Source organism: Oryx dammah, unplaced genomic scaffold (assembly GCF_014754425.2).
Source record: "Oryx dammah isolate SB20612 unplaced genomic scaffold, SCBI_Odam_1.1 HiC_scaffold_10, whole genome shotgun sequence".
In the NCBI taxonomy this organism is placed as follows: Eukaryota; Metazoa; Chordata; class Mammalia; order Artiodactyla; family Bovidae; genus Oryx; species Oryx dammah.
Genome location: NW_024070194.1, coordinates 58,978,371 through 59,005,004, shown reverse-complemented (window position 1 = coordinate 59,005,004; position 26,634 = coordinate 58,978,371). Strand labels below are relative to the sequence as shown.

At 42.4% G+C, this 26,634-nt stretch overlaps 1 protein-coding gene across 1 annotated transcript in view; it reads right to left on the bottom strand.

Annotated features, from left to right (window-relative positions):
• CUNH10orf67 (chromosome unknown C10orf67 homolog) overlaps positions 1 to 24,104 on the bottom strand; it is a 112,135-nt gene extending 88,031 nt beyond the window's left edge. Inside the window, exons 1-4 of the mRNA XM_040247328.1 lie at positions 24,099 to 24,104; positions 17,397 to 17,827; positions 17,076 to 17,165; positions 2,718 to 2,838 (exon numbers count right to left, since the gene is read on the bottom strand). Coding sequence (XP_040103262.1) covers positions 2,718 to 2,838; positions 17,076 to 17,165; positions 17,397 to 17,827; positions 24,099 to 24,104 — 648 coding nt within the window. The remainder of the gene's footprint in view (positions 1 to 2,717; positions 2,839 to 17,075; positions 17,166 to 17,396; positions 17,828 to 24,098) is intronic.
• Between the last annotated feature and the right edge of the window lie 2,530 nt (positions 24,105 to 26,634).

The window sequence follows — 26,634 nt, the reverse complement described above, 5'->3', positions numbered from 1 at the left end:
GCAGTCCAGTGGTTAAGACTTCGCACTCCCACTTCAGGGGCCACTGGTTCTATCCCTAATCTGGGAAATAAGAACCCCCATGCCACAGAATGCAGTAAAAAAGAAAAAAAAAATACAATACATTGGGAAGTGTGTGGGAAAAGAGACACCCTCCAAAGTGGGAGTGTAATTGCTATAATTTCTATGCAGGGCAATTTGGCAACATCCTCCAAAATGACTAATGCATGCATCCTCTGACTCAGACATTTCACTTTTAAGAATTTACACCCCAGATTTACTGGCATGTGAATATGTACAGAATTATTCATCGTGATAAGAGATCTAAAATGACCAAAATGTCCGTCAGGAGGGGATAGCTAAATAAATGATGCCAGTTTGTGGTATGATGTACTTGTAAAACCGATGAAGAAGCTCTTTATGCACCAGTGTACATAACTGATTCCCAAGTTATGTTACTAAGTGAAAAAAACAGAAGAAAAATACTATTTACAGTAGTATACCACCCTATGTCACTGTTTTATTGGTTAGGACTTTTAATAATAACTCTTAATATCTGATGTCAATGAAGTGTTCTGTTTCTTTACAATCAGAAAAAGCACCAAGGCTCTGCTGTAAGAAACACAACATGGTAAATCAACTATACTTCAATAAAATTTTATTTGTTTATTTACTTATTTTAATTTTTTTTAAACTTATTTGGCTGCACTGGGTCTTTAGTTGTGGCATGTGAGATCTAGTTCCCTGATCAGGGATTGAACTTGGACCTTCTGCATTGGGAGCTTGGAGTTCCAGCCACTGGACAACCACAGAAGTACCACTTCGAAAAAAGTTTTTTTAAAGTCCCAAAGGAAATATGATAGAATATTGAGATTTGGGGCTTCCCAGGTGGCGCTAGTGGTAAAGAACTGGTCTGCCAATGCAGGAGACGTTAAGAAATGAGGGTTTGATCCCTGGGTCAGGAAGTTCCCTTGGAGGAGGGCATGGCAACCCACTCTTGTATTCTTGCCTGGAGAAACCTATAAACAGAGGAGTCAAGCTACAGAGTTGCTCACACATGGGATCGCACAGAGTGAGACGTGAGTGAAGCGACTTAGCATAGACATATGCATCAGATTTGACAAAGGTATATGGTGGTATAGGGGAGCAAAATGTGCCATCACAAACTGTTTCTTTGGCAAGAGTATTTATTTAGGCTGATTATTTTTAAGGACCCAAAGACTCAGGAAGAACCCTTAAACTTTCCCTTAACTTCCTAAAAGAATGAGATGGAGGACCTGCTTCAGGAAGGGAGTTAGCATCATAGATACCTGTATTATAACATGAACTAGGTACGCAGACAGAGGATGAGATGGTTGGATGGCATCACTGATTCAGTGGACATGAACTTGGGCAAACTCTGGGAGACAGTGAAGGACAGGGAAGCCTGGTGTGCTGCAGTCCATGGGGTCAAGAACAGTTGGACACAACTTGGCAACTGACAAACAACAGGTGTGTAGACAGACAGGAACCCAGCAAACTGTGCTAAAGTTTCTCTCTGTGTCCCACTGTCTCTGCAGGCCCAGCAAACATTAGTTTACAGACATTTGCTTTTCCATCTTCATGTGAATTGCCTTCCTCTCCTTGAAGTCCCATACCATTACCGTCAACATCCTCTTCCGTCTTTACCTGAAGGTGAGACCTTTGGTTATTTAGACAACTTACTCAATTTCCCTGGGTCTCTCCTAGGTATATGGTATTTAAGTTTTTGTTGGATTTTCTGTTAATCTGTCTCAAGTCAATTCGATTTTTAGCTTAGCCAGAAGAATTTAGAGGGATAGAGGAAAATTTCTTCCTCCCTGACAATGGGTGACAGTTATTCATTATATTATTCTCAACATTTATCTATATGCCAAAAATACTTTATAAAATTTTTAAAGTATCCTAAACAGAAAATGTTCATAGATGGCAAAAGAATTACAGAGAGAGTAAGAAAACATTTCACCAAACAAGTTAGCATAAGGACTTCCCTGGTGGCCCAGTGGTTAGGACTCTGGCTTCCACTGTCAGAACCCAGGCTTAATCTCTCTCTGGTCAGGGAACTAAGATCCTGCAAACCATGCAGTCCAGGAAGAAAAGTTAATATACATGAAATAAATAGGATGTAAATAGAAGTAGTGGGTGTGTGCTAAGTTGCTTCAGTTGTGTCCGACTCTTTGCACTCCTATGGACTGTAGCCCGCCAGGCCCCTTTGTCCATGGGATTCTCCAGAGAAAAGTACTCGAGTGGGTTACCATTTCCTCCTCCAGGGGATCTTCTCAACCCAGGGATCGAGCACACATCTCTTATGTCTTCTGCGTAGGCAGGCAGGTTCTTCACCACCAGGGCCACCTGGGAAGCCCCAGATAGAAGCAGCGTGTATGCTGCATGCTCAGTCACTTCGGTTGTCTCTGACTCTTTGCGACCCAATGGACTGTAGCCTGCTAGGCTCCTCTGTCCATGGGATTCTCCAGATAAGAACACTGGAGTGGGTAGCCATCCCCTGAAGTAGTTGTTTATACTAATAACTAACACACACACACACACACACACACACACACACACACAACTGTTACCCACCTCAGTTTATAGAAGATGCTAATATTTTTAAAATGTTAATCATTCCACTTTTGTCAAGGAAAGAAACATGAAGGCAAATAATACAAATTATCTCAGGAGTTTCTAAATAAATCCATATTTACCTGCACTAGATTTTGTGTAGCTAAGCTCAACTCTTTCAATGGCAGAATCTCACTGGAATCTGTTTGAGTAGCATGGTCTGTGCTGAAAAAGCCAACCTTCAAATCATCTGAAATGGTAAATCTGAAAAATAAAAGAGGGGGGAGATTAAATGTGCTTTATATAATAGATATTACCTTAAAGATATATTTAGTGATATATATTCGGAGAAGGCAATGGCACCCCACTCCAGTACTCTTGCCTGGAAAATCCCATGGGTGGAGGAGCCTGGTAGGCTGCAGTCCATGGGGTCGCTAAGAGTCAGACATGACTGAGCGACTTCACTTTCACTTTTCACTTTCATGCATTGGAGAAGGAAAGGGCAACCCACTCCAGTGTTCTTGCCTGGAGAATCCCAGGGACAGGGGAGCCTGGTGGGCTGCCGTCTCTGGGGTCGCACAGAGTCGGACACAACTGAAGCGACTTAGCAGCAGCAGCAGTGATACATATTTACACATATTTTGTGTAAATCATATTTTAAAGATTCAAAGGATTGGTGAAATGAGAAAACCACTTAATTATCTACTCATGATTTGGGGTTTTTCCTAGATCTCTGTTGGATTATCAGATTCTCTGAACTATTTCACATTGCTACACTGATCTGACTTCCATTTTCTGAGACATGACCAATTTATGAGCCTCCTTTTAAAATCTCATCCACTGTTTTATGTATGCTGCTGCTTGAGGCCATTGTAAATCATGCGTGGGCATAGCAAGCAAAATTCCTTTTAGGTAGAGGTTCTGAAAATGTGGTCTGAGAACTCCTGGAGTTTCCAGAACACTCAAGTAATCCACAGGTCAAAATTATTTTCATAATATTATTAAGATTGGATTTATCTTTTCTCCTATCATTCTCTCACAAGTGTTCAGTGGCGTTCCAGAAGCTACAGGTTATGTGCCTGGATGACAGATAAATGCAGAAGCAGAGAGGAGAATTCAGCTATTTTCCATTAAGCCAGGCATTGAAAAGATTTGCAAAAATGTAAATGATACTATTCTCATTAAAGATTCTGTCTTGAAAAGAGCTCAGTTTTCTTTAAAATAGATTACTTATACTAATACAGAATTGGTTTATCATTATTTTAAATGTTTCTTCTTTAAAATTTCTAATATGGAAACTATGAATAAGTAAAACATAAACTAAAGATCTTTGAGGGCCTCAATAATTTTTAAGACTGTAAAGAGATCCCGAAACAAAACAAAAAAAAAATTGAGAACTACTTCTTTAAGATGATCACACCACTCTATTATATTTGGTTTTAAACTCAGTTTCTCCCCCCCAAAATCAAAGTGAAAAGAAGTATTTTGTAAAATCCTCCTACAGACTTTTAATAACAGACATGTCAAACCATAACAAGAAGGCCAAGTTTCTGGATGTCCTTTGTCAATTTGACCAAACTTACCACAAGCATTGGTTTCTAAAATGTCAGCTAAAAAAAGAGAGCCATGAACGCCTAAGGAACATTCCCAGGCTTTTCAATGCAACCTCTGTAGAGAGAGCATCCATGTATCTACTCTCCCTTGTCTGCTGACCAGGTGGAGCAGATCGTGATGGGGGGTACCCCATGGCAATTTCCCTCTTTTTGCTGCTGGCAGAGTCTCAGACATCTACAGAACTCAGGGAAGGGTAAGAAAATTCCCAGTATCAAGGGCAACACTTGTGTGGTCTCAGCCCACCGCAGTGATCCCAATCTTCTGGGCAGGTATTTTAGGAGTGGGAATGGGACTCGGTTCTGAGGAGTGTGACAGGAGAAAAGGCCTGTCGGGGGCATGTAAAGCTTTTTACACAGGAGCACCAGGGTAGAGGTCCCGTCTGTGACTCTGGACACTGCCACATGTGGAAATGAGGCCAGGAACTGGCACAGTTGTCTGGTGACCACAAGGGGGTGAGCCAGAGGGCAAAGCCAGTGCACAGATGATGCACTTTTAAAAAGATGGACACAGGCACTTCCCTGGCGGTCCAGTGGTTAAAACCCCAGGCTTCCAATGCAAGGGGAGTAGCCTCTGTCTCTGGTTGGGATACTGAGATCCTGCATGCCTAGTGGTGGGACCAAAAACAAAACAAAGCAACATGGCTGGGAGACTGAATAAACTGAACAAATATTGTAAATGTATTGAAGATGATAGAAGTCAAGTTCTCCAGTTCCAGAAATGAAATTTACAAACATAAAAAAGAAGTAGAATAGGATATACCCTGAAACAATGTAATGGAACTGGAAGTTTGGGTATGAAGGCATGGTTTTTATAATTATGTACATAGATAAATAGTAATAGGTACAAATATGTGCATATGTACATGTGCACATACTGATGGACATTTGTTTCTAGTTCTGTCCAGTGTGAGAACCTAGAAGCGATGACACCCCAGTAGCAATGAACACACCAAAAACACAGATGTTGATTTTTTAAATACCATTCTGCATTAAAAGGAACCAGGGCTTCTTGGGAAAATGGCTAGTTTCAAAGCTGGGAGAACAAAAACATAAAATGAGCCTGGAACATCTTGTTATTCCAAAAAGTTGGGAAAGAGTGAAAAAAAAATGATGGAGACAGAAACTAGACTGAAGAGATTCCCACTGGCCATATCTGGGACAATTTGAGCATCAAAATAAATGATCAAAGTATCAGATTACAGCCTATTGAATAAAACAGGAATCTAGCAGTCCAAATGAGAATGAGACGCTCTAGTAAACGTAGAAAATGGTGAAAACAGAGAATCACCAGTGGGCAGCCACTACAGAGGTGATGGAGTAGGGTGGAAGTTATCAGTGGCAGCTAGGGTTAAGCTTAGCTAAAAAGCTACAGCTTGTCAGTGGAAGTTTGATTAGGAAAAGGAAATTTTGTTGAAAAATTGAACAACACTACTATATAATCCAGCAGTCTCACTTCTGAGTATATATCCAAAGGAAACAAAACCACTATCCCAAGGAGCTACCTGCACTCTCACGTTTACTGTGATGTTGTTCACAATAGCCAGGGGCCCACTGACAGATGAATGAATAAGGAAAAGGTAGTGGACTTCCCTGGTGGTCCAGTGGGTAAGACTCCATGCTCCCAATGCAGGGGGCCAGGGTTCAATCCCTGATCAGGGAACTAGATTCCCACATGCCACAACTGAAAGATCTCATATGCCTCAACTACAGATCCCTCAGGCCTCAACGAAGATCGAAGATCCCACGAGCCTCAGCTAAGTCATGGTGCAACCAAATAGACAGATAAATAAAAAATAAACATCAAAAAACAGAAAATGTAGTGTGTGCATATGTGTGCACAACGAAAAGTCATGAAAAAAGAAAATGAATTCCTGTTATTTGCAATAACACAGACGAACCTTGAGGCCATTACATAAGTGAAATTAGGCAGACTGAGAAAGATAACTGTTTGATTGCATTTATATGTGGAATCTAAAAAAGTCAAACTCATAGAAACAGAGAGTACAGAGACAGTTGCCACAGGCTGAGGGTAAAGGAAATGGGGGGATATTAGTCAGAGGGTAAAAACTTTCAGTTATAAGATGAATGAGCACTGGGATATAATGTACAGCATGATGATTACAGTTAATAATATTGTACTGTACACTTGAAAGTTGCTAAGAGAGTCAATTTGAAATGTTTTCATACACACAAAAGTAACTATGTGAGATGATGAACGTTTCAACTAACCTTATTGTGATAATTATTTACAATATAAAAATGTGCCAAATCATCACACTGTACACCTCACACTTACAGAGTTCTGCGTCAGTTATATCTAAATAAAGTTGGAGGCAGGAGAGGAAAAGGAAATTTTGTAATACTTAGGCCCTACAGGTGGTGCTAATGGTAAAGAACTTGCCTGTTGGAGATGGGAGACATGGGTTCGATCTCTGGGTCCAGAAGATCCCCCGGAAGAGGGCACGACAGCCCACTCCAGTACTCTTGCCTGGAGAATCCCATGGACGGAGGAGTGTGGCAGTCTACAGTCCACAGGGTCGCTAAGAGTTGGACACAACTGAAGCAACTTACCGCACACACACACACACACACACTCCCTACACACAAAATAGTAATTTATTACAAAGAGAAGAATGGTGAATTTATGGCAGACCTGGGAGACACCAACCCAGCAAGGTCAAGGTTAAAGCACCAATGAGGGAATAGACTGAATGACATGCCCTGGCTCAACTGATGCCCTGAGAATACGCAGCTTCACTGCTGTGGCACCCCTACCAAGAACGCATGGCCTGAGTCTGGTTATAAGGAAACAGAAGATGGATCCAGGTAGCGCTGGTCATGCTACAGAAGGTCTGTACTTTTTAAAAAGTGTCAAGGACATGAACAGTGGGGAGAGGCTGAGGAACTCTTCCTGTCGGACGCGTCTGAGGTGACAGGAAAAGACTACACACACTGCTAGATAGGATCCTGGACCAGAAAGGGAAAAAAAGTCATTGCTGGTACTCTTGGCCCAGCTTGAAAGGAGGCTGTGATAGGGCCATGCAATGTGGGTCTGCTGATTTGAGAGTGTGTGCTGGTCATGCAGGAAAAGTATCCATTTTAGGAAAAACACACTTGAATGCTTAGGAAATTCACACTTAATGGGAAACATGTCTGTAACAGGCTCTCAGAAGGTTCTAAAAAGACGGATGATAATGAATGTCTGGGGGAGTGTGAGTGTGTGTGTGTGTGTGTGTGTGTGTGTACAGAGGCAGGGGTGAGGAGGAAGAAGAGAGAAAACAAACATGGGAAAATGTTGGGAACTGAATCTAGGTGAAGAGTTCTTAGTTCTGTTCTGACAACTTTTCTGTATATTTGAAATTATTTCAAAGTAAACTATTTTTTAAAAGTTAGATGCAACCTTCAAGCAAGCTCAGATTCTGCCTATTCCACTCAGTCAGAACTGTCAGTATTTTAGGCATAAATTTCTAGAAACTCTTATCAATGGAGAAGGCATGAGCTTAAATCAGCATTACAACCATCCCCCTGTTTACTGTGCTTTTTCTGGAACTTTCCATAACTGGCTCCCAACATCTGTTTTTGTCTTTAGGTAGAGATTCTATTTAAGGTAGTGGTTTGAACCATTTCAAGGAGTTACTCCGTTTTCCTGGGTATCTCCCTTGTATACAGGAGTAATAGATGTTATTAAACTTCTGTTATTTTTTCTCCAGTTAATCTGTCTTTTATTATGGGGGTTGGAGGGCTCAGCCAAGAATGCAGAAATGGTGGGAGAGATATTCTTCTTCTCCTTCACTCAGCACATGGGACCATCTTTCCCACAGCTGTAGGTCCAAGAATCTTGGTAAAAATGCAAGAGGCTCCTCTCACTATTATACCTAATAACCCACCCCTGAAATCATTGCTTCCTTTCCCAGAAACTTTATGACCTACTGGCTTGGAGGTCTTAGTTCCCAAAGGGAGATTGCTTGTACTGGGAAGCACAACAATGGTTCTACTGAAATAGATGAGAGTGAATTGAACTGGCGCCTGGCCACCGTGTGATCCTGATACCACTAAACCAAAGGCAGAGAAAGGGGGCACACTACTGGTTGAAGGGATTAATTCTGGTCATCAGGAAAGCAGGTTGTTGGTACACAGTGGAGTCAAGCACTACGTCTGGAACTTAGGAGATTCTCTGGAGTGACTCTGAGCATTTCCACACTCAATAGGAAAGATTAATGAAAAAATACAACCAACTCCCCCGAAAAGGCGGGACCCTTGAGGGCTCAGAACCTTCAGGAATGACTATTTGGATTTCCCAGCTACATAAAAACCTTGGCCTGTCTGTATCTTTCACCAAGTTCACCATGGCCACACAACAAGTCATGCCCATGGACCAGCTCTGGCCAGCACCCTCTGGCAAGTGTCTCTACCACCAGCCACATCCTCTCCCAAGAGGTCTTAATCTCAGCATTTGGTGGGAGTGGGGGACCTTTTAAATTCTTAGTTCTGTCTGCATTTACTCTTCTTCTGCCCTCGGGGTCACAGCTACATTTGCTATTGCAATGCTGCTTAGAGGTTTTTTTTAAATTGAACTAAAAATCCTTGTTAATATTTAATTAGAAACAAGAAATAGGACTTCCCTGGAGGCACAGGGGACATGGGTTGGATCCCTGGCCCAAGAAGATTCCACATGCGGCAGAGCAACTAAGCTCATGTGCCACGACTGCTGAGCCTGTGCTTTAGAGTCTGGGAGCCACAGCTACTGGGCCTGCATGCCTAGACCCCGCGCTCCACAACAAGAGAAGCCACTGCAATGAAAAGCCGATGGATCTCACCAAAGAGTAGCCCCCGCCAACCGCAACTAGACAAAGCAGCACGAAGCACCCAAGACCCAGCACAGCCAAAAACAAGTAAATAACAACATTAAAGAAACAAGAAATATTTTTTCCTTGTTCAAACACTGGTGAGGTTTCTATCTCCTGTTTGAACCCAGAGTGCTGCATCAATACGATAAATACAAACACCACCTAAACTTAAAACTGTTTCTTTCTGCAATGCCTCCAACTTAACAGACCTCCGTGATTTGAGAGATGCAATTCCTCCCCTTCCCTAGCACCAAGCAGCTTCTATTTATTGTTCAGCTTCATCTTTCAATAAGCTTGACCATGTATGTTCTTTCCTTCCTTCCCATTTTAAGCTAAAGATCTAGGGTGGGTGGTAAGTTATGAATGTGAGCAGGTTTTACGATAAATATACAATGTTACCTGTCAGTTATATCTCAAAGCTGGAAAAAGAATAGAAGTGCAAAAAAAAATCACCCCCAATACATGTATCGTTAGGATATGATTTAGAAACTTAGAATAATGTTTTCAGTTATTCTCTCTGGTTCCATAATATTACAGTAATACAGTCTGATATTTTAAAACCAGTTTGAAGAATTTTATAGATACCTCCTCCAGGTGGTAAAAATAAAATTAGTGCCTATTTATTGTGTGAAACAGAAAACCACAGGCTCAAAATGGCATTACTTATTCTAAAGCGCATGATACCAAATCCAGACATAATACCTGACTGAATTTCGGTTTCAACTTTCCCCAGAAATGTTAACCTTAATTAGCCAGCACCAAGAAGATTATCTGTTGTGTGGGCCCTCTCCACTCTGCCCCCAGAGGAAGAAGAGGCAATCTGCATAAAACCCCTGCCTTGCCCTTTCCCCTGCAAGGGTAAGTCCTGGCCTAAAAACAATGCTTTTTTTTCTTCTTGGTTTTTTTCCTTTATGCTAACATCTCCCTTGTCCCACCCTTTCCCTTATAAAAACCTCCCATTTTGTACAGCCCCCTTGGAGCACCCTTATAATTGCTGGATGGGATGCTGTCCAGTTCATGAATCACCTAACAAAGCCAACCAGATCTTCAAATCTACTCAGTTAAATTTTGTTTTTTAACAACTGAGTGCTTAACGTGTCCCCTATGCTTAGTCAAGGCATCTGTCTTAATACACACAATCTCTTTTCAGGTTATCTACCTTTCTTTGTTTTGAGGATATGGAAGCTGAGGCTCAAAGACTGTAAGTAATTCATCTAAAAATCACAAGCCTGTAAATTCCCTGGCGGTTCAGGTGTTAGGACTCTACATTCTCATGGCCAAGGGCACTGGTTCGATCCCTGGTTGGGCAACTAAGATACCACAAGCTACACAGTGCAACCGAAAAGAAAAAATCATAAGCCTGAAGTGAGAGTCTTATCCTCCATCCTTTGTGAGAACAGGTCTATGCTCTACTATCCCTAACTGGTCCTAACCTTCTGAATGACTGATTCAGAAAGTTCTGACTCATTCAGAATCCAAGTGAAACATGAAAGTTCATTCTTCAGCTTCCCCTTAAATTCCAAATGTCTCTAATTTTAGATGACAACCCCTCTGCCTAAAATGGAAACCCACATCACAACAAACTAGCTAAGCGGTTCCTACACAGTCCTTATTTATAGCCTCAGCAATCTGATTTCTGAATAATAGCTTGGTTGTTATGCATAAAATATAGTCTCGGAAAAATAGCAATTATAGGTTCTTTTTTTAAATAAATGAGATACAAAATTAACATGTTGTCTTATTACAGAAAACAGATCCATGAATATTTATTAACAGAAGGCAGTGACACTTCTCACTAAATCCTAGAATAGTCTATCTTAACAAATGCTCATTAATGAATTAGTCCAAGAAAGTGGCATTAAGTGCACTAAATTTTCACAATGGTGTATTGCTCAGTTTAAATTTTTAATTTATTTTCAGCCATACTATTAGGTATGCAGGATCTTAGTTCCTCGATCAGGGATTGAACCTGCACCCACTGCACTGGAAGCTCAGTCTTAACCACAGGACCACTAGGGACATCCTTGCTCAATTTCAAATAAGGAAACAAACAAACAAACCACAAAGCACTCTTGCTTCCACTTTTTTCCTCTTGAAAGAACATATAAGTTTGAAGTGTCCCAAGGTTCACACACTTCTTTTCAGTCATTTCCTGGGTGATCTCACCAAGTCTCCCATTTGTAGGTGCATCTGTGTGGCAATTACTCCCACACTGGTATATCCAACCTGGCTGGACCTCTCTTCTGAACCTAAGGCTTGAAGGGTAGCAGAATATAGCACCCCTAAATATGATGCTTTAGCATAAGGATGGTTTTGAGTCAATTGTTTTGAGAAACTGTAGACACAGGAGAAACCCTGGAAGCAGAGTAGAAGTTATCTGTTTGTAAGAGAAATTTACATTTATAAAGGAAATCTCCACTTATAAGTGTCTTCCTCTCCTACCAGGAAGATGATTCTAATTCACAAGAGAATCTTACTAATGGAGAAGGCACCCATTCAAATTTGCATAACAAAACTTACCCTTACTGCTCTTCTTGGTAACCTCCCATAACTGGCTTCCCTCCACTCAACATCTTTTGTCTTTAGCTGAAGATGGTATTCAAGGTGGTAGTTTGGGCCATCTTAGAGTTTTAGTCATTTTTCCTAGGTAACTCCTACGTACACATGAGATATGCATGTTAATAAACTTTTTAGGTGTCTTAACCAAGAATTGAGAAGAATACAGGGTAAACTATTGTTCTTGCCCTAAGGACTCATACAACCAAAAAGCCTAGATGGATGACTAAGAGTTACTTCCAAGATATTATGTCCAAAAGTAAGCTTCTCAGGGACTTCCCTTGTGGTCCTGTTGAGGCCTGATAGAGGCCATGACTAAAATAGGCTGGAGCAAGCATCCCGGAAACAGCTGAGACACTGCCCAGGCGGGATCAAAATTTATTACCCCCGACGGGAGGACTCAGCCTGTCAGCATGCTCCCAGTAGCCTGGTCTGTGCCAATTGGGACGAAGATAGATATCTCCTAAGACAGCCCATGCACGCGAAAATCTAGCCAATTAGTAGATGCAAAGAAACCCTTATAACCAATCCAACCTTGCCAATTCCCTGTCTTCGTCCTAAACTTATAAATACTACTGTAATATAGGGCTTGGGGCTCTGGCTTTATTCCACTGTGCTGGATGCAGCCAGGGCCCTGGCTCGAGCTAGCAATAAATTCCCTTTTTTGCATTTGCGTTGCCATGGATGTCTTGTTCTCTCAGTTCTGGGGATCGGGACCTTGGGCATAACAGTCCAATGGTTAAGATTCTGAGTTCCCAATGCAGGGGATACAGGTTCAAGCCCTGGTCAGGGAAACAGATCCTGCATGCCACAATTAAGCCCTGGTGCAGCTAAATTAGGGGGAAAAAAAAAAGTAAGCTTATGATATTCCCTTGGACTGCAAGGAGATCCAACCAGTCCATTCTGAAGGAGATCAACGCTGGGATTTCTTTGGAGGGAATGATGCTAAAGCTGAAGCTCCAGTACTTTGGACACCTCATGCGAAGAGTTGACACATTGGAAAAGACTCTGATGCTGGGAGGGATTGGGGGCGGGAGGAGAAGGGGACGACCCAGGATGAGATGGCTGGATGGCATCACGGACTCGATGGATGTGAGTCTGAGTGAGCTCCGGGAGATGGTGATGGACAAGGAGGCCTGGCGTGCTGCGATTCATGGGGTCACAAAGAGTCGGACACGACTGAGCGACTGAACTAAACTGAACTGTGATATTCCCCACAAGGCTATTCATCTCAATCTTCTTCATTCCAGCTCATGGCACTTCCATCCTTCCAGTTAGTCAGTTCAAAAAATCAGAATCTTACGCACTCTGTGCCTATCAGTTCTACTTTCAACATAAATCTAGAATCTGACTAGTCTCAGACCTCCAACCACTGCTACCATCACAGTCATTTTCCATGAGGCTTATTGTCATAGTCCCCTAACTGGTTTCCCTCTTTCTGCCCCTGTCCTCACTCAGTTGTGTCTGACTTGGTCACCCCATGGGCTGCAGCACACCCACCCCGGAGCTTGCTCAAACTCATGTCCATCGAGTCAGTGATGCCATCCAACCATCTCATCCTCTGTCGTCCTTTCTCCTCCCACCTTCAGTCTTTCCCAGCATCAGGGTCTTTTCCAGTGAGTCAGTCCTTCACATCAGGTGGCCAAAGTACTGGAGTTTCAGCTTCAGCATCAGTCCTTCCAATGAACACCCAGGACTGATCTCCTTTAAGATAGACTGGTTGGATCTCCTTGCAGTCCAAGGGACTCTCAAGAGTCTTCTCCAACACCACAGTTCAAAAGCATCAAGTCTTCAGTGCTCAGCTTTCTTTATAATCCAACTCTCACATCCATACATGACCACTGGAAAAACCATAGCTTTGACTAGATGGACCTTTGCTGGCAAAGTAACGTCTCTGCTTTTTAATATGCTGTCTAGGTTGGTCAGAGCTTTTCTTCCAAGAAGCAAGCATCTTTAAATTTCATGGGTGCAGTCACTATCTGCAGTGATTTTGGAGCCCAAGAAAATAAAGTCTCTCACTGTTTCCATTGTTTCCCCTCATTAGAGTCTAATATCAAAACAATAGCCAGAATAATTTGGTTGAAAGATAAACCAGATAATGTGATTCCTCTGCTCCATTCCCCTCCTGTCTTCCCATCTCTGCAGTGTGTTTTATAATTTTATAGATATAGATATGTGCATGCTCAGTTGCTCAGCCATGTCTGACTCTTTGCGACCCTATGGACTGTGGCCTGCCAGGCTCCTCTGTTCATGGAATTTTCCAGGCAAGAATACTGGAGTGGGTTGGCATTTCTTACTCCAGAGAATCTTCCTCAGTGGATTCTTTACCAACTGCACCTCCTGGGAAGCCCTATATGTATATATATATAATATACATATATTGGTCTTCATCCATGCTTCTTGCCTCACAGCAGCCCAAACCCTTGGAATTTCCTAAGCGACAAGCACAATGAAAGAATCTTTTATTGTAATATTTGGTCTGCTGTCCTCAGTTTCTGAAATAGGGGAAAAAGGTGAACTGGGTGTCTTTGGCTATTCATGAGAAGCCCCTTTCAACCACACCTGATTTTGTGTTAATGAAGTGACTTTTGAAAAGTCCTTAAGGATGGAGGTGATTGCCAGGGGAATCAACCAGAAGGAGAGGGTTAGAACTTCCAATCCCACCTCCCCCAACCTTACTTCCAGAGAGGGCTGGAGGTTGAATCAATCACAAAAAGTCAATGATTTGGTCAATTTTGCCTGTGTAATGAAGGGTTTGTAAAAATCCCTGAATTATAGGGTTTAGAGAACTTCCAGGTTGGTAAACAAGAATGAATTCATGGGGTGCACCCCAAATTCCACAGGGACAGAATCCCCCTTCTAGACCTCATCCTATGTATCTCTTCCTCTGGCTGCTCATTCATGTCCTTTAATGGTCTTTGTAATAAACCAGTAGCCAAGTATGTAAACTGGTTTCTTGAGTTCTATGAGCCACTCTAGCAAATTAACTGAACTCAAGGAACCTCTGAGTTAGCCCTGGTTGTCAAAAGCACAGGTGACAACCTGGACTTGCAATTAGCCTCTCAAGAGGGAGGACAGGGACAGTCTTGTGGGGCTGAGCCCTTAACCTGTGAATCGGACACTATCTCCAGTTAAATTGCAGGACACAAGAACAGACTAGGGTTACCAGTGGGGAGAGGGAAAGAGGGAGGGGCAAGAGAGAGATAGGGGATTAAGCAGTATAATACAAACTATCCGGTCCCATCACCTCATGGCAGATAGATAGGGAAACAATAGAAACAGTGAGAGAGTTTCTTTTGGGGGGGCTCCAAAATCACTGCAGATGGTGACTGCAGCCATGAAACTAAAAGATGCTTGCTCCTTGGAAGAAAAGCTCTGACCAACCTAGACAGCATATTAAAAAGCAAAGACATTACTTTACCAACAAAGATCCCTCTAGTCAAAGCTATGGTTTTTCCAGTGGTCATGTATGGATGTGAGAGTTGGATTATAAAGAAAGCTGAGCACTGAAGAATTGATGCTTTTGAACTGTGGTGTTGGAGAAGACTCTTGAGAGTCCCTTGGACTGCAAGGAGATCCAACCAGTCTATCTTAAAGGAGATCAGTCCTGGGTGTTCATTGGAAGGACTGATGCTGAAGCTGAAACTCCAGTACTTTGGCCACCTGATGTGAAGGACTGACTCACTGGAAAAGACCCTGATGCTGGGAAAGACTGAAGGTGGGAGGAGAAAGGACGACAGAGGATGAGATGGTTGGATGGCATCACTGACTCAATGGACATGAATTTGAGCAAGCTTTGGGAGTTAGTGATGGACAGGGAAGCCTGGTGTGCTGCAACCCATGGGGTCACAAAGTGTTGGACATGACCTAGCAACTGGACTGAACTAAGCTACAAGGATATACTGTACAACATGGGAAATACAGCCAACATTTTATAGTAACTATAAATGGAGTATAACCTTTAAAAATTAGGAATAACTCTATTGTTCACCTGTGACTTATAATACATAATATTGTACAGCAACCATACTTTAAGTAAAATAAATAAATAAGCAAACTACAAGACACACCCAATCGCTGTCCGCTGAGAATTAGAGAATTGCTTGGGGGCGTTGGGAAACCACATCTGACCACCTCATTCAAGGTCAGTGCTGCAGTCCTTACAATGATCTAGGTTCCACACCATGAGCACCATCCATCTTCTTACCTCTGAGCTCATTCATCACCGCTGCTCTCCCCCATCACTCTTCTCCAGCCACACCAGCCTCATTGCTGGTCCTGTGACACCTATACCCACTCTCCTTTACTTCTTGTCCTCTGCCTGGAACACTTGCTCCCTGATAGAGCAGAAAGGTCCCCCCTCAAGTCTGCAGTTCTTCTCCCCAAAGTCATTTCCAAGAAGTCTTTCTTGACCACAGAATCTAAAATTATAACCCTGTAAGACTTACCTGGTGGTCCAGAGGTTAAGACTCAGCACTTCCAGTGCAGGAGGCTGGGTTCCATCCTTGGCAGATCCCCACACTCCACGTGGTATGACGAAAAACATAAAATTACAACCCCTTCCCCACTCCACACGTTATTTCTTCTGCTCTGTTTCCTCCTTAGCACTCACCACCACTTAACTGACTTTATTACTGAGTCGGCTTATTTATCACTGGTTTCCTGCCTGGGATGTAAACTTCAGAAAGGACAGGCTTCTGTCGGTTGGCTGACTGGTGCCTCCCCAGTGCCTGATTCTCTCCTCACCACCAGACTGCAGCTTCTCCCACGCACACCAGATACCAGAGCACCAACACCGGCCTGGGTCCTGCCGGTGAAGAGAAACTCACAGGGGCATCCGCGGCTCCTTCATTCAGACAAGCACTGGCTGAGCCCCAGGCACTGTCAGTTTGGTTGCTGAGCACAGCCAGTGCATTTTGCTGGAGAAGCTCCCCACCAGGAACACCAAGGAATCCAGGGTAGGAACTCATCTCTCTTAGTCAACAACTAGAGCAGTTCAACACCGTGCCCACCATCCGCTACCGCCAATTAAGTGCTTTCACACCACCAATCAACCGGGTTCTGAGTGCACCCCCGTCCCTTTTCACAAACGCACTCACTTAATACAGTTCAGCGGGGGCAGCTGGGCTGGCAGCGCCATCTCACTGCGCCAGTCCCCACCACGGGGCTCTGGGCCCTTCATCCTACCCTAGAGAGACGCCAGTTGCAGGGCTGGTGTCTCAGCCAGCCCACCTGGCACCACGAGGCTCCCTGTCTTAGGGCACCTAGAGCAGTTAACCTAGTGAGGGCCGTTTACGGGATTTCAAAAGGTTTTTAGAAAGAAAAATATTTCCCTCCCCGTTCCCCCCACTCCCAAGCATCAGGTCTACATTATCCAAATAAAACTGGGACAGAGGAGGGCAAAGGATTATAAGACGAAAAAACTGTTCGAAAGGGTCAAGAACAAGATAGTTATATTGGCAAACACTTCCACGGTACTATGTACCCTATTTGTACGTCGATCTTCGACTGACTCATTGAATGTTCGCTATGAACTGTGAAGGAGGCGCTCTGCATCACCATCTTGGCTGTTTTCCTGAAGAGATAAGGAGGCACAGAGAAGCTGACTAACTCGTCCAAGTCTTGGGCCCTTAGAGTGTCATGAGGATTTGAACCCAGGCAGTCTGGCCCCAGAGTCCGTGCTTGGTACACGGTAGTATTATTTAGATATCAAAACAGCTGCCTTGGGGCTTGGAGCTAGAGAACCCGGGAGCGGTGGAGTGCCGGCATGGGCGCGGGCCCGGGTACTGCAGGTCGCGCCGGTCACCTGGGACTGAGCCGGAATTGTTCAAGAGTGGACTCGAGATTCTTGATAATCCTCCAGCACTCCTCGGTCTCGGGCGCCGAGTCGCCATAGACCTCCATGGGAGTCGCGGAGGTGGCCTCTAGGGTGTGCGCCGCCTGCGAAATTCGGAACCCGGCGTCCGTTGCCATGGCGACTCCCGGGCAACCGGCCTTGCGCCAGAATCCCGGGTCGCTGGCGCAGCTGGAGGTCTGAGGTCTGCCCGGCCGGGAGTCGCCCGACTGCCGCTTCCACTGCCCACCTGGTTCAGGGCTTCCTGTCCTGGACTTGTACGGGCCAGGCCACCGCTGACGTATCCCCAGGAGAGCTGGACTCCTAAAGATAACCAGGCTGCAGCCCACCACGCTCCGAACCCTCTGTGCCTTCCCCTGTGCGAAAGCTCTGAGCTCAGCCTCCTGCAAGGCCCATGCACTAGGGGGTGTGGATTCCTGAGCTGTGTTCCTGCGTCAACAACCCTCTGCAGGCGACTTTCAACGAGCCTCCACAATCCTTGTTTTAGTGACCTTCCGCCCAATGCTAAAGGTCAACCTCCAGGAGGATGAAAAATAGTGTACCTGGCTAATAAGAATGCCCTTTACATAATGACCCCTGGGTTCTCAGAGCAATCCCATAATATGAGGGAAACAGGCCGTTGATGAATTGCCTATACCTACCACTTGCCCATAAACGTAGGCGTTTGTGGACAAAAATTTATTTACAGAAATGAAAAGGGTTAAAATTTATATTTAACATAAAGTGTCAGAACCAATGCGTTGTTTTAAACTATACCGTATTTATTTATTATTGCTTTGGTCTCGTCTTGGGGCATGTGGGATCCATCTTGGTTCCCAACCAAGAATCCAGAGGTGTCCCTTGCACTGGCAGCAGGGAAGCTTAACCAGGTAAGGCCCACCAGGTAAGTCACTAGGTTATAAGGTGTTGTGTGGAATTCATTATTATTGTTTCTACAATAATAAGAGAAGTTCCTTAGAGTGAAATTGTTGCTTATCCTTTATTTTAAATTATGTAACACCCTGATATGATAGCAAACATATTTCTGATATCATCCACATGTCATTGCCTGGTCTTCAGTTCAGTTCAGTGGCTCAGTAGTGTCTGACTCTTCGCGACCCCATGGACCACAGCACACCAGGCCTCGCTGTCCGTCACCAACTCCCAGAGTCTGCTCAAACTCATCTCCACTGAGTCGGTGATGCCATCCAACCATCTCATCCTCTGTGTGCCCTTCTCCTCCCGCCTTCAGTCTTTCCCAGCATCAGGGTCTTTTCCAATGAGTCAGTTCTTTGCATCAGGTGGCCGAAGTATTGGAGTTTCAGCTTCAGCATCAGTCCTTCCAATGAATATTCAGGACTGATTTCCTTTAGGATTGACTAGTTGGAAATCCTTGCATTCCAAGAGACCCTCAAGAGTCTTCTCCAACACCACAGTTCAAAAGCATCAATTCTTTGGTGCTCAGCTTTCTTTGGTGCTCAGTCCAACTCTTACATCCATACATGACTGCTGGAAAAACCATAGCCTTGACTATGGACCTTTGTTGGCAAAGTAATGCCTTTGCTTTTTAATATGCTATCTAGGTTGGTCATAACTTTTCTTCCAAGGAGTAAGCATCTTTTAATTTCATGGCTGCAATCACCATCTGCAGTGATTTTGGAGCACAGAAAAATAAAGTCAGCCACTCTTTCCACTGTTTCCGCATCCATTTGCCGTGAAGTGATGGGACTCAGTGCCATGATCTTAGTTTTCTGAATGTTGAGCTTTAAGCTAACTTTTTCACTCTATTCTTTCACTTTCATCAAGAGGCTCTTTAGTTCACTTTCTGCCATAAGGGTGGTGTTATCTGCATATCTGAGGTTATTGATATTTCTCCAGGCAATCTTGATTCCAGCTTGTGCTTCATCCAGCCCAGCATTTCTCATGATGTACTCTGCACATAAGTTAAATAAGCAGAGTGACAGTATATAACCTTGATGTACTCCTTTCCCGATTTGGAACCAGTCTATTGTTCCATGTCCAATTCTAACTGTTGCTTCCTGACCTGCATACAGATTTCCCAGGAGGCAGGTCAGGTGGTCTGGTATTCCCATCTCTTTCAGAATTTTCCACAGTTTATTGTGATCCACATAGTCAAAGGCTTTGGCATAGTCAATAAAGGAGAAATAGATGTTTTTCTGGAACTCTCTTCTTTTTCGATGATCCAGCTGATGTTAGCAATTTGATCTCCGGTTCCTCTGCATTTTCTAAATCCAGCTTGAACATCTGGAAGTCCATGGTTCACGTATTCTTGAAGCCTGGCTTGTAGAATTTTGAGCATTACTTTGCTAGTGTGTGAGATGAGTGCAATTGTGTGATAGTTTGAGCATTCTTTGGCATTGCCTTTCTTTGGGATTGGAATGAAAACTGACATTTTCCAGTCCTGTGGTCACTGCTGAGTTTTCCAAATTTGTTGGCATATTGAGTGCAGCACTTTCACAGCATCATCTTTTAGGATTTGAAATAGCCCAGTTGGAATTCCATCACCTCCATTAGCTTTGTTCATAGTGATGCTTCCTAAGGCCCACTTGACTTCACATTCAAGGATGTCTGGCTCTAGGTGAGTGATCACACCATTGTGATTATCAGGGTCGTGAAGATCTTTTTTGGACCGTTCATCTGTGTATTCTTGCCACCTCTTCTTAATATCTTCTGCTTCTGTTAGGTCCATACCATTTCTGTCCTTTATTGAGCCCATCTTTGCAGGAAATGTTCCCTTGGTATCTCTAATTTTGTTGAAGAGATCTCTGGTCTCTAGTCTTTCCTATTCTATTATTTTCCTCTATTTCTTTGCACTGATAGCTAAAGAAGGCTAAATCTCTCCTTGCTGTTCTTTGGAACTCTGCATTCAAATGGGTATATCTTTACTTTTCTCCATTGCTTTTGGCTTCTCTTCTTTTCACAGCTATTTGTAAGCCCTCCTCAGACAGCCATTCTGCTTCTTTTCATTTCTTTTTCTTGGGGATGGTCTTGGTCCCTGTCTCCTGTACAATGTGATGAACCTCCATCTGTAGTTCATCAGGCACTTTGTCTACCAGATCTAGTTCCTTAAATCTGTTTCTCATTTCCACTGTATAAGGGGTTTGATTTATGTCATACCTGAATGGTCTAGGGGTTTTCCTCACTTTCTTCAATTTAAGTCTGAATTTGGCAATAAGGAGCTCATGATCTGAGCCACAGTCAGCTCCGGTCTTGTTTTCGCTGACTGTATAGAGCTTCTCCATCTTTGGCTGCAAAGAATATAATCAATATGATTTCAGTGTTGGCCATCTGGTTATGTCCATGTGTAGAGTCTTCTCTTGTGTTGTTGGAAGAGGGTGTTTGCTATGACCAGTGCTTTCTCTTGGCAAAACTCTATTATCCTTTGCCCTACTTCATTCTGTACTCCGAGGCCAAATTTGCCTGTTACTCCAGGTGTTTCTTGACTTCCTACTTTTGCATTCCAGTCCCCTATAATGAAAGGGACATCTTTTTTGGGTGTTAATTCTAAAAGAACTACAAGTAGTTCTTCAAAGAACCGTTCAACTTCAGCTTCTTCAGCATTACTGGTCGGGGCACAGACTTAGATTACTGTGATATTGGATGGTTTGCCTTAGAAATGAACAGAGATCATTCTGTCATTTTTGAGATTGCATCCAAGTACTGCATTTCGGACTCTTGTTGACTGTGAAGGCTACTCCATTTCTTCTAAGGGATTCTTGCCCACGGTAGTCATGGTCATCTGAGTTGAATTCACCCATTCCAGTCCATTTTAGTTTGGTGATTCCAAAAATGTCAACATTCACTCTTGCCATCTCCTGTTTGACCACTTCCAATTTGCCTCAATTCATGGACCTAACATTCCAGGTTTCTATGCAATATTGCTCTTTACAGCATCAGACCTTTCCTCTATCACCAGTCACATCCACAAATGGGTATTGTTTTTGCTTTGGCTCCATCTCTTCATTCTTTCTGGACTTATTTCTCCACTGATCTCCTGTAGCATATTGGGCACCTATGACCTGGGGAGTTCCTCTTTCAGTATCCTATCATTTTGCCTTTTCATACTGTTCATGGGGTTCTCAAGGCAAGAATATTGAAGTGGTTTGCCATTCTCTTCTCCAGTGGACCACATTTTGTCAGAACTCTCCACCAAGGCCTGTCCATCTTGGGTGGCCCTACATGACATGGCTTAGTTTCATTGAATTAGACAAGGCTGTGGTCCATGTGATTAGATTTCCTGGTCTTAGAACTAAATAATTTCAATTTAGAACAAAGCATATCAAACTGTTGTCCACAGGAAAACAAAATATTTTCTTCTATCTCATAATAATAATTATGTAAAAAGAAGTTAGTCTGGTATTTGAAGCTCAAAATACAAATAATAAATCACTGTAAACATTATTACTACTCTTAAAGACAAAGGTGAAAAGACCCAAATGCCCGACGAAGTTCATAAACAGTGCCAAGATAATCTTCCATGAAGGTTCATTTTCCTTCTGGAAGTTGAAGGAAAGAGAATAATAGCTACTTTTACTGTATAGTGGCTTTTTAAATTTTTATTAATTTTAATTTATTTCTTTGGCTGTGCCATGTCTTAGTTGTGGCATGGGATCTTTAGTTGCAGTACCTGAAGTCTTAGTTGCACCATGTGAGATCTAGTTCCCAGACCAGGGAATGAACCTAGGCCCCTGCATTGGGAGCATGGAGTCTTAGCCACTGGACCACCAGGGAAATCCCTATGGTGGTTTTTCTTTTCAAAGTCTAACTTCTAAGTCTACTTAGGAAAACTTTACTATTAATCAAAAGAGTATTTAAAAAATATATATGTAAGTATAATGTGTATATATATATATATATAATAGATTGTCTTGTCTTAGGTGAATTTTTATTTTACCTAAATGCAGGTGAAATGTTTTAAATGACTTAAATTCCAAGTTAAAGTAAAAAGCCTAATCTGTTCAGAACCCAGGTCAAGATAGGGGGAAAGACTGACAAGCTGTTGGCTATTTCGCTAATGCAATGCTGGATGAATGTTTTGAAACTGAGGAGGGAGATCTCAGGATAGATTTCATAGTCATTGGTCAGCTCTGTGCTGTGTTGGTTGACCTATAGGGGCTGCATAGTTACACTGTTCCCACAAAAACATGTACTGAACAAAACCTTTTTGTTTGTAAGCCACGCTACATATCATATCAAGGAGCTTCCGATTTCAGCGTCTAGGAGACCAAGTTATGATGATGTTGTTTTTGAAACTATTAATTACATAACACTTCTTACCAGTTACTTACGCTGATCTCTCAGGTGTTCTGACTTGTAAAATTGTTCATTTCACATCACATTCCTACCTTCAATACCTGGGGTGGGGACTGTCAGAGTATTTGTCATACTAAATGCAGACCTTTTGTATCACATGTGGAATTCATTGATAGTTGCTAGTGGAAAGCTCATGAGCTCTGGGTTAAACATTAAGAAAAAAAAAATAGTAGTTCTGAAACTGGCTTTAGTATACGGGACAAATTTTCTGTTTTTGTTTTAGCGTCTCTGAGCCTCTCTTTTTTCACCATTATAGACAAGATAATCAGCCTTTCCTAGGGTGATTGGGAATAATCCATAAAGCAAGAAAAGCAGGCAGCATAGAACACACTGCAAATCCAGTGCTAACCAGGCCCAGGCCTTCAGAGAGTGTGTTCTTTCCTTCTAAACCACAACTGAGGAACGTATTCTTTAAAGTTTTCCATTTTTTAAAAAGTTGAATATTTTATTAGCTACAATAATCTTTACTTGCTAAATTAATAGGACTTGGACTCCAACTGTAAATTTTCAAGTGCTTCTCTGAACCATATATAAATATAATGTGTCCTTATACGAAAAGATCACCTACCAATTATTAAAAGTGTTAACATCTCAGATTAAATAGCATGAGGATTTGATTAAGAGTCAAGTGCTGGCTCTAAACATAGTAATTTATATATTGCAGTTGGATATTATCAGTTCTAGAGCCTAGTAAAAGCCAAGAGGGTTTCAGTGTAGGTTTGTAATTTAAATTCTTTTTAGAGCGTCATCCTATGTAAAGTGCTTATTTTTCTTTTATCATCAGCTGTAATCTGTGATTATGTGGTGCAGGCTCTGTTATATAAACTTGTTTTATGTCATGCTTCATCCAAAACCAGAGTTCTTAAATAAAGAGTTGGAAAAGGAAATAGCAAGCCCCTTAGCCAGGACATGCGAGCGTGCTCAGTTGCTCAGTCGTGTTCGACTCTTTGTGACCCCATGGACTGCAGCCTGCCAGGTTCCTCTGTCCATGAGATTTCCCAGGCAAGAATCCTGACGTGGGTTGCCAATTCCTACTCCAAGGGTGTTCCTGACCCAGGATTGAACCTGAGTCTTCTGCGTCTCCTGCCCTGACAGATGGATTCTTTATCACAGCCACCTGGGAAGCAATGACAATATTATGGTCTTAACTCCTTCATGGAAAAGCTCCCGAGACTTGATCATTTTAATGTGTTAAATTTTGCTGCAATGAGACAACATGTCCACTCTTGTAAAAGTGCATCAAGAAGTGTTTGTTGTCTGGCTAAAGCTGAAAACAAAGATAAGAACCTTGATAGGGAGTTTGGACAGGGGTAAATTTGATATATGGGCTTTAGTTCTTACCGCCATGTTTTGACCACTGTACTAAAGTTATCATCTATTTAAAGCTAAGTTTAGATCTTTAAAAGGGAGATCAATAAAAATGTGAAGAAAATGGTAGAGTTTAGCCATCTGCAGAAGTGAATCCATCTGAGGTGGGAATTCCCTGGTGGTCCAGTGGTTAGGACTCCAAGCTTCTACTGAAGGGGGCACAGGTTTGATCACTAGTCAGGGAACTAAGATTCACTCAACCTTAGGACACAGGCCAAAAAAAAAAGAAAAAAAGAGTCCATCTGAGAGAAGATTTATGTACCTGGGGATGAAGGGAATTTGGGAAATCTCCAGGTCTGATCATGTGACCAGAATGGATCTTCATGGTTGGGACACAAGATATCTGTAATGTTCATTACAATATAGTGAGGTGATTCAGGAAAGGTAGAAGTCTGAATGGAGAGTAATAAAAAAGGCGGTTACCATATTTCATGCAATATATTGAAAGACGTTAAAAATGTGAATCTTAGAATCAGTGAAATAAGGTATAATAAGAATTTATCAGACCAAAATTTGTTCAGGGGGCTCTGTTTCATCAGATCATAGAAGGATTTGATCTCATGAGACGTGGAACACTCATGAGATCATTTTTATCCAAGTTAAAGTATTTTATCCAAGTTATGTTTTTTCCATAACTTGAATAAAATACTCACAAATTACCATCTATTTCTGTTCTTTTTCCGGTGTCACAGGGCAGCTTGCCAATAACTATTTCAGACTTACAGGTACATAGATTACCAAGAAAACCTGGTCTAGGCAACAAAACTGTGATTTTGATTGGTGTGAGTATTCTCCTGTAGCCTGACCTAATGAACTGATAAAATAAGGATTTAGATTCAGCTTCTCATGGACTAGATTCAGAGGCAAGGCTTTTCCCACAACAAACCTGCAAGTCAGGCTTTGCCTGGGCAGTGAGCTCAGCTCATTGACATCCTATAACTGCAACACAGGCACTCGTCATTGTACTTCAGCTTCAAACCCTATCTTGGAAAAGTGGTAGAAAAAAATTTTCAAATTTAGCAATTTTGAGAATGAGAGAAGAACGATGGACATAGGTGAATACAGTAGCATGAAACTCAGGCTGTTATTCTTCCAATGTATGTTTATTTACCTAGTGCACACTGAGAGGTATTATATTCATATAACATGGGTTATCCTATAGCATATAACCAAGGTGCTGATCAGGACACACGGTCCATGGATGGTCCACCCACAGTCCAGGGATGGTCCACCCACCATCACTTAAATCAGGAAGCTCACAGGACAGGAGGGACTACTCCAGGCTCTGTTGTTAACAGCTTAGACCAACAAGCCATGTTGTGCCAGTTAATACGCTATACGTCAGCAGTGGGTTTTTATCGGATGTTATGGTTTATTGACCATCATGGTAGATGGTCATGGTAGAAGCAGGCTTGAATTGGTGACTTTAAAGATTTTCAAGACATGTCAGCCAAAATCGTTCTGAAATCCTCCCGTGCTTGCAGAAATAGTACGCAAGGACCTCAGGAAGGTTGTAACTTAAACCCTGAGGAATCAGGCTTGATCCTCTAATAGCCTTCTGTCTAGCCCTTGCTGTATAGTTTCCTCATCCCTACCGGAAGGGCTTAGAATATTGCTTCTGGAAAGTTACCAAAGAAACCATCCACACCTGACAGGAGTCAGAACATCTGAAAGAACAGGAAGGTGGGACTTTGTGCACCTCTCTGAACCAGGTTGCATAAACTATTTGGGCTCTGCTTACTAATGAGTGCTTTTTATTTCTCTTTCTCTCTTTTTTTAAATTTGTTTTAGTTTTGTCTTTATTTTTTGAGTGTTTGTTTAAATAAATGTCTGAGACACTTTTGTTGTAAGCTGAAAGCAAGGTTGTGGGGAAATAGCTAACCTTGACTTTCATCAAACTTCTTTCAAGGATGTAGCATCTATCCAAAAAACCTAATAATTGCATGTAACCAGAGTTTTCTGGGAGGCCAGAGGAGATCAGAAAAGCTGCTTTAATATGACTCATTTTGATGTATAAAATCTGTATCTTATTCATCCTTGTATCCCCAGGACAATGCATGGCATCCACATAGTAGGTGTTTACTTAAGTATTTATCAAGTAAATCAATGACTAACTCTGTTTAGTCTGTTTTTAGAACAGACTGGTTCCAAATAGGAAAAGGAGTATGTCAAGGCTGTATATTGTCACCCTGCTTATTTAACTTATATGTAGAGTACATCATGAGAAACGCTGGGCTGGAAGAAACACAAGCTGGAATCAAGATTGCTGGGAAAAATATTAATAACCTCAGATATGCAGATGACACCACCTTTATGGCAGAAAGTGAAGAGGAACTAAAAAGCCTCTTGATGAAAGTGAAAGACAAGAGTGAAAAAATTGGCTTACAACTCAACATTCAGAAAACGAAGATCATGGCATCCAGTCCCATCACTTCATGGCAAATAGATGGAGAAACAGTGGAAAGAGTGGCTGACTTCATTATTTTGGGCTCCCAAATCATGCAGATGA